Source organism: Octodon degus, unplaced genomic scaffold (genome assembly GCF_000260255.1).
Source record: "Octodon degus isolate 3935 unplaced genomic scaffold, OctDeg1.0 scaffold00114, whole genome shotgun sequence".
NCBI lineage: Eukaryota > Metazoa > Chordata > Mammalia > Rodentia > Octodontidae > Octodon > Octodon degus.
In genome coordinates, this window is record NW_004524690.1 from 6,485,059 (window position 1) to 6,494,333 (window position 9,275).

At 36.7% G+C, this 9,275-nt stretch overlaps 1 protein-coding gene across 1 annotated transcript in view; it reads right to left on the reverse strand.

Annotated features, from left to right (window-relative positions):
* The window catches only part of Ufsp2 (UFM1 specific peptidase 2), a 28,268-nt gene that overhangs the window by 10,086 nt on the left and 8,907 nt on the right, over window positions 1-9,275 (reverse strand). Inside the window, exons 4-8 of the mRNA XM_023699647.1 lie at window positions 9,225-9,275; window positions 9,080-9,143; window positions 5,536-5,693; window positions 5,028-5,220; window positions 3,231-3,377 (exon numbers count right to left, since the gene is read on the reverse strand). The exon at window positions 9,225-9,275 is cut by the window's right edge and continues 14 nt beyond it. Of these exons, the coding sequence (XP_023555415.1) occupies window positions 3,231-3,377; window positions 5,028-5,220; window positions 5,536-5,693; window positions 9,080-9,143; window positions 9,225-9,275 (613 nt within the window). The remainder of the gene's footprint in view (window positions 1-3,230; window positions 3,378-5,027; window positions 5,221-5,535; window positions 5,694-9,079; window positions 9,144-9,224) is intronic.

Here is a 9,275-nt window from a genome sequence, read left to right on the forward strand (position 1 = left end):
ATACTATGAATAATAGTAGATATATAATATTTAATGGAAAAGCAAGTCATAGAAGATTACATATAGAATAACATAACTTTTAAAAATTTAGAAAACCAAAACATTGCTGAAGTAATACAAACATAGATAGGCTATTAAAACCAAATGAAGGAAAAAAAATTTTAAAAAATTATAAAAAACAAAACAAAAAAAAACAAATGAAGGGAATGGTGACACAAAGCTCAGTATGGTGGTCCCTGAATATACATGGGAAGATTTTTGAGACCCCTGCCACATACAAAATCCTTGGATAATCAAGGATTATATAACATTATATAAGACGAGTACCATGCCTTACATGAAACGGCACAGTACTTGTACACAAACTACGCGTCACCTCACGTTCTTTAAGTCCTTTCTAGAATACTTATATTACTTAATATAATTTGAATGCTATGTAATTGGTTATAATAGAATAATGTTTAGGAAATAATGGTGAGAAAAGTCTGTGTATGTGCAGTACAGAAACAATTTTTCTGAATATTTTTAACTGAGGGTTAAAGCCATGGATGTGTAGCCTACACATGAGGGCTGACTGTGAGGATTTCTCTCAGGACAGGGTTGGGGAGATAGCAATGAGAAAAAGGGAGCACAGGGCCTGATCGCAACGCTCTGCAGCACTCATCCTACGACCATGCTGTACTGTACAATTAATATATATTAGCAAATATCTAAATATAGATAAGTGACCTTTATATCTTTGTCATACAGATAAAGAATCCAATTTATTACAAAAAAAAATCAGTCAGCATTCACTTAATATCTTATGAATGTCCACTTTCATTTTAGGAAAGTGTTGAGAATTTTAAAAAAATCTACTTCAGTTGCTTGTTAGAGATTATATAAATATATACATATATCATATCTTAATTAAGTTTATTGGTACATGTTAGGTATACACAGTGATCACCTTCATTATAGGGAATTTGATCACAGTCATAATGGTAGCATTCATTATGAGGGATTTTTTCCTATACATGACAACTTCAGTCTTTTTTTTTTTTCCATTCTCCTGTAATCCCTTCAATCCCTTTTTTCCTTCTTATTTACAGAAATCTTCTTTCTACTTTTTCCTTCTTTTCTCATCATTTTTCCCTTTTCCTCCCCACTCCCTGAGTTCCCTTCTCTCTCTCTTTTTTTTTTTTAATACTTTTTAAAGTTTCTAATACTAGGAGAAGATATCATAAAATGTCTTCTAAATAAATTGCAAGTCAAAGATACAGTATAAATCTTAGAACAAAAATTAAGATTAAGCAATATTCAGAAAATTAAATGTTTCAAAACAACTGAACTAAGAAAAAGTTTTCTGTGGTTGTTTTGTTTGTTTGTTTTTGGCGGAACCGGGGATTGAACTCAGGCCCTTGCACTTGCCAGGCAAGCGCTTATTCTACTGAGCTATCTCCCCAGTCCCAGAAAAAGTTTTCATGATAGCAAAGAAGTACTAAGAGTAAAACATAAGATAAATACTGGAATGGCAAGTAAATGACCAGCACTTCTAACAGTTTAAGGATAGGATATCGCACAAAGTTCTAGTGTGTTGTGGACATGCATAATGACCGTGACAGTTACTGGTGGCTAGGCGTCACTTGTGGAACTGAGCTACAGCTATTTCTTTGAAATCCACCCTATAGACTCAGATGGAATCATGACCCATAGGGTGGAAGAGAAGTCCATTTGTAGAGTGTGCTGATGAAAATATTCTGCTGCTGAACACAAAAGAATAACTGAAAGACTACTATTGTATACCTCTTATTCTCCTGTTTTCCCTTCTCATTTGAACATTTTTTCCCATTTCACAACTTGTTACAGATCCTTATGTCTTGTCTATTCCTAATCTATGATTCTGACTATGATAGCACAAGATTTTAACCAGGAATACAGGTTTCTTGAGATTTCCTCTTATATGTTCAAAGTAAGTGAGATCATTTAATGTCCCAGCAGAGATAACTGAATGCTCATGTGCATTCATGTATGGTGAGCACCCAGCCAGAGCTTTCTCGGGGATCATGCCTGCTCACCGCTCTTGCAGATACAGCTGCTGCCCTAGAGCACTCTCCTGGCCAAGACCAATCGTGGGTCCCCCAACTCAAGGGTAGGCATAGTAATACAGATTCTACTTTAATTCTTTCTTTTCTTTTTTTTTTTTGAGTGAAAAAAAAAAAAAAAAAGCCCTGGGACACTCAGAAGGTACTGCATAAACTTTATGAAAAGATGGCCAATCACATTTTTTTTGGTAATCCTAATCCAAACTGAGAAATGCAGAATAAGCCTGTAAGGAACGGGAAAGCAGAAATGAGTCCCACACTGAGCAGCCAAGAAGAACTGCAGGTCAGAAACAAGCTCACAATGAGGGCAAGGAGGCGGAGGCTGAGAAAAGACAGGCCAGTCCAGCTCAGGAGAACATACACAGAAGGCAGGTACGGTGGCACACACCTATAATCTCAATATTCTGGGAGGCTGAGGCAGGAGGATTGCAAGTTCAAGCCCAGCTTGGGCAACTTAATGACTGAGCAAGACCCTGTCAAAAAAGAAAATTTAAAAGGGAAGTAGTAGAAAGGCTCTGAGTTCAGGACACCTCCCCTCTCAAAACACACACATAGAAAGCGACAGAAATGTTACAAGGTGTCCATGTAGGACTTGAGAGAGACTGAGACAGCAGCCTGGCACAGGGCTGCTTGTTTCTAGGAACGCTGCACTACTTCTGAATACCTAGGAGATCCTTTCTTTTGGTCTACCTGTACTTTGTCCTTTACTTAACTTTTTCACCCCCTGCCAATCCACACTTATCTGAACTGTGTAATGAGAATCTCTCCTTTACAGCTAGGTACATGCAGCACATACATGTCTGCTAACTAGTAACTTGATTTATCCTACAGTGTGGTTTGGGTAGACTGCACATTTTTAGCATTATTTCTCAGGTTCAGAATAAAAAAAAAACGTGACAAGTCTTTAAAGAAATCATGCAATAGAATTTTAGCAAGACAAATGTGGCATATACTATTCCTAACCTTCTACGATAACTGTTAATTACTGCTATCTTAAATAACTACCAAAAAGAGATTGATGGTGAATTATTTTTTTAGAAATGACATACATTTATAAGCCAATCCTTTAAAACTTTCTTTGGGTACCAATAACAACAACAAAAAACTTTCAGCAACTGACTCTCATAAACAATTAGTTAAACTCACCATACCAGCCTCGATATTAGGTGAACTAACATAAGTATGTGGATTTCTAATGTAACCATCTTTGTATGGTTCATCTGGAAAGTGGTAAGCATTAGACCTTTTGAAATAAGGTCTGTCATGAGGCAGATTGAAGACATCATGTAATTCCTAAATGAAACCAGAACAGATGAAAACAGTTAATGATTTAGTCAATAAATAAACTAAAGGAGTTATAAAACTTTTGCACAACAATTATCAGTCTTCAAACATTTGTGATTTAATTTGGTAAGGTCAGAGAGTGAAACTTGAAACCAAAAGTAAATAAGATCTTTTTTTGTTTGCTTATGCACACACATGGACAAAAACTGGAAGGGAACACATGAAGATAACTTATTAGAGATAACTGGGATATTAAATTATTTAATGTAATGCAGTCTTTTAAAATACATCCAAAGACTGGCTTTGAAACAGCCTTGTAGTCTACAGCCATACCACCTGAATGTACTTGATCTTGTCTGAAACAGCCTTGGAAATAAGAAATATTAATTAACAATGACATAATTATATCAAGAAATTTTTAAAAATCATGTTTAGAGTACTTTACATGTTTAGAGTAAGAGGCAGCGATTAAATTACAGAGCAAAAGTTGATGGTACAAAGCCAACCACAATGGAAAGAAAATAAAAATGTATATATGTTGTGATTTTTCCCAATTGTATAAAAACAAGTAATTATTTACTTTTAAAAGCATGACATACATTTATACACTTTAGTGGTTTGAATAGCTCAGCATGTGGAGTTGTCTCTGCAAATTAACTCATACTGCACTTACAGGGAGGTACAGAGTTCAGAGTACTGTACTTCTTCCTAGGGACAAAGATGAGGAAGATCCTCTCTGCTATAATTTAATGGATGTCAGACAAGGCCAGCTATTTGAAATATGTGCCTTGGGGCCGGGGAGATGGCTCAGTGGAATAAAGTGTTTCCCTGGCAAGCACAAGGGCCTGAGTTCAATCCCCGGTTCTGCCAAAAAAATGAAATATGTGCCTCAAAATCCTGTCATCTTCCCAATAATCTCACTTTTTAAAATGCTAATCATGTTTCCCTGAGTTCTTCTGATAACTACCAAATAAAGCTGGGCATGGTAGTGCACACTTGTAATTCCAGGGCTCTGGGAGGTCAAGGCAAGAGAACCACATGTCCTCCTAGCCTGGACCACTTAGTGAGACCCTTTTGCCAAATAAAAACTAAAAACGAGATGTGAATGTAGCTCAGGAATAGGGCTAAAGGCTGGAAGTTCAATCCTCAGTACAGGCAAGGAAAACAGGGAAAAAGAGAAGGAAAAGGAGGAGGGCCCGGGGGAGCCAAATAAGTCTACTGCCACAGGGTGATACCACAGAGAATAATCAATTAAGAAAGACTTGGTAATCTCATTTTTTATGGTATTTACTATCTATGCTGGTAGGGTTACTTGGCTGTTTTTCTTCCTTTTTCACAAATCTGCAAGTAAAAGAGAAAAGGAATTTGGTCATATTCACCAACTACTCTGGGCATATAACTATTTTTTCATGTCTATATTTCATTATGGGAAAATAGAATACATTAACCAAATTGAGCATCTGAAATTAAAATGTTACATGTATTACATACCATAATAAACTAGTATATTTTTCATTAACAACACCTAAAAATATTGTAAGAAAATAGTTTACTTCCATACTTTTGAATCAATACACAAAATAATTTCCATAAACTGTATAAAGTATAAAGTATAAACTGCACAGTAGTTATGTTTTCCAATAATTGAACTAGTTGTACCTTCCTGTAGGCCTGCAGCTGACCATCTGGAATTCCTGATGGATATGAAATCGTTACAAGACTTTTTCTCCCTGGTAATAAAAAGTGTAACGGCTCAGGGACCACGATAGATGTTCCTTTCATATATCTCAAAATACACTTTTCCATATCAGTTAGTTGATTATGAATTGCATCCACTAGAAGTTTACAAACACTGGGGGAAAAAACAATTGTATTAACAAAAGTCATACAGCCTACCAAATGAGAGTGCTGTGCTAATATACCCTAATATAGTAAAAGAAACTTTTTAGACCAGGTTTGTTGAAAGAATCTTAAATTGTGCAAAATACAAGAATCTGTATATTAGCTCTATGTGCACAAAGGGAAGCTGTCTAGATTTTAGCAGACTTCTCTACTTCATAGTAAAAATAACAACCCTGGATATGCTTACGTAGCATTTAAAAATGGGCTCTGATGAGTTAGTGGAAGGGTATTCATCTAAATGCAGTAGGACTATAAAAATACTTACTTTTCCCACGTTTCTTCTGCAGCAACAGACACAACTACGTCCACCGGCAAGGTCATTGTGACGTAGTGGTGTTCTCCACTTTCCCTTTCAATTATGGGTGTAACAGCCGCCAAGGAGGTCGACATTTCCAGCATAAGATCTATATTTACTATTTGATGCTATACAGACAAACAGCAATAGTCAACTTGTGGAACATGAAGCACTCACAAGCAAGGGGAAGGCAGAGGGGCCTTATTGGTATAATATGTAAAGCTACATTATAGTAAATTGTTAGAAAGCACTTTTATTTAAAAAATTTCTTTCTGTTTTAAATTAATCTAGGGGGAAGAAGAGAGCCAGTAGGAAATAAAGATGAAAAGGAGTCAGACTGGCTGCATGTTGATGAAATGTTTACGGTAGGTAGTTTTGGGTTCATTATTTTATTTTTTCGCTTCGCACAGATTTAAAAAATTTAAACATTAAGTGAATATAATAATCCACATCTCAAAGACACTTTAAAATATATACCTAATTATAACCCATTACATAAAATAAGAATTCTTCCATACAGATGAGTAAATTAACGGAGACAAGGAAAGCCCTGCTTTATAGGCTAATGTTATCTAATAATCACAGAAGACAACAATAGAAAAACCATCACAATGCAACTATTAGATTAATACTGGGCTCTGGCAAAATTTATCAATGGATGTTAAAAGCGGTGGGCAAATATCTGAATATATATATATATATATATATATATCCACAAATACAAACTATAATGAAAAGCATAATACTTTTACAGTGGAGAAATTAGGCAGGCATCATCTTAAGAATTACAGTTACTGTCACCAATTAACAGGAACAAAGAGATAGCACCTGTCTCTTTAACATGATGTGCTGAGAACAATACATCTCTTCCATGATAGTCCTGCAAATACTGCAGGAATCTAAGCATGAGGAAATATAAATCAAATCCAAAATGAGGAATATATTACAAAATGACTGGGGTGTACTCCTCTTCCCAAAATGTCAAGCTGTAACTACTGATAATTTTCCCTTTTTAAAAAAAAATGTATTTTGGACAGGGTCTCACGACGCAGCTCAGACTCGTAGTGATCCTCCTGTCTTCAGCCTCCCCACAGCTGGGACTGCAGGCAGGTGCCACCAGGCCCAGTTTCAGTGGCTAGCTCAGCGCGCCCGGGGTGCAGGGCCAGCAAGGTATGTGGTGCTGGCAAATAAAACCCAGTCTGCTGAGCTATTTAGCTGGCCCTACTAATAATTTTCAAATCACTACCTTTATCCCACAGTTTTTTCTATATTCTACACGTGTAAATTTCACAGCTTATCTGTACATCTCTGTGGTATCTTAGGGCCAAAAGTGATCTTATGTCTTTCTCATTTTCCATCTTTGCCAAAGCAAAAAACTGGTTATGTAATATACAAGGGGTAACTATACACAGGGTAAAAACATATGGGTTAAATATGCGAATGTAGTATGCAGAGTTAATATATGTGTTTAAATTTTAAAAAATTATTACACTAAAATAAGACATCGCGGGTAATCCCTCTCAAAAATCTCCTGCCAGCTTTGAACACATTTATCCTGGCATTCTTGCCACCTTGTGAAGCAGTTCTGGGAGTCCTTTTCCTGGGGGTCTAACAGAGTGGGTAATGCTGCTCAGAGCCACCCAACAGAAAGGCAGACATATGCAAGCATCACACTGTGTCTGTATCCACTGGCTCTGGCACCGTATAAATTCTGGCTCTTCCCTAAAGTCAAAATGACTATGAAAAGTAAACATTTCTGGCTGGGGCAAGATAGCTCAGTAGCCTGAGTGCCTGACTGGCAAGCACAAGGTCTTAAGTTTAATCCCTGGTATCAAAATAAACAAACATTTCAAATCAGTTCATGAGGCAGCAACAACATCACAACTAGAGACATACAAGAGTTCTAGAACTCCTTCTGAAAGGGGCAGTAATGATGGGGTAAATGTGGTTACATTGAGAGGGAATACATTGAAAAGGTATGTGGTAATCTATCTCATATAGTAATCATTTTTTTTTTTTTTTGTACCAGGAATCGAACTTGGGACTTTGTGATTGCCAGACAGGCACTTATGCTACTGAGCTATATCCCCAGCTACAGTAATAAGTGTTTTAAAATTTTAAACATCCACTGTATTTTTTTTATCACACCTTAAGCCACTAGTGTCCAAGTACAATCTACTGTATCACTTAAATATCTCGTATTCTTTACTTCTATAGCTAGTGCTTTAGCTAGGCTTCTATAATCTCATGCGCATCCACTCTCTGCTTACCAGCCTGGAAAAGTGCTACGCTCATACAACTACAACCCCTATTACTGGTGACGTCAGCTTTCTAACAGACTACGGAAAGCTATAGTAGTACACTGTTAGAAAGCACAAATCTTATTTTGAAGCACAGTTTTGAAGAAGGGTCTTCGGTTTTCATTCTCATCTGATAGTTACACAGTAATATTAGTTCAAAAAATCAATAAAACCAAAAACGTTGTGAAGAAAAAGAAATACTGTAATACTTGTCATCTTGTGTAACATGTGTCAGCTCTTTTTCATTTTCTTTTCCTTTTTTTGTGGTACTGGGGATGGCACTTGGGACCTTGTGCTTGCCAGACAGGTGTTTAAGCTGCTGAGCTGTCTCCCCAGGCCCCATTTAACCATATTAAATATGTAAAATTTTACATTATCTTCAAACACATAATATATCCTTTGGACACTTTTTAATGCTTTGTACCATATATATGGTATTATTTTATGCAATATATCTATCTATTTATTTATTTATATATTTTTTTGGAACCTGGGATTGAATTTAGCCCCTTGCATTTGCCAGGGAAGCGCTTATTCCACTGAGCCATCTTCTTGGCCCTTATTTATTTTTGTATTTAGTACAGGGTCTACAGGGTCTCACTACATAGATCAGTCTCCTAGTGATCCGCCTGTGTTCAGCCTCCCAAAAGCTGGGATTACAGGTGTGTGCTACCATGCCTAGTCTTAATCACTGTGTCAGGGCACACCGGGGTGCGGGTCAGGGCCAGCACAGCAGGCTGGGGATTGAACCCCAGCCACTGCACTCTGCCTATATACAATATATTTAAATTAAAGTTTAGAAATGTAAAGCAAACACAGCCTGTTTGATGTCAATATTATGACCTATAAAAATAAGAGGGCAAGATTAAATTACCTCTAAGAACTACTTAGCTCCAAACTGGGATTTAAAATTTTATCAGTAGAGGGCTGCAGATGTAGCTCTGGGGTACAGTGCTTAGCTAGCATGCATGGAGTCCTGGATTTTGTCCCTAGTCCAGTACTAAAAAAAAAAAAAAACAAACAAACAAAAAAACAATACCGGCATGGTGATGCATGTCTGTAACCCCAGCACTTGGGAGGCTGAAAATGAGCATCAGTCCGAGTCTGATCTGCATAATAAGACCCTACAGACCCTGTACTAAATACATTAAAAAATAAATAAATAAAATTAAAAAGAACAATCAATAGCAAAGATGGGGGATTTACTTGCTTACCACGTCTGCTAACTGTTTGTCTTTCTTTCTCATGAACTTTCGTTTTGTGTCTTCCTGCTCAACTCTAAAATGTTAATAAAGAGAGACACTTACACAGAGGAAATGATGTTTTGAAAACACTTCAAGAATCTGTAAATGTACTTACTGAATAAAGCGCAGTATGTTCTTACAAGCAGAGCTATCAGTCAGCTCTGCC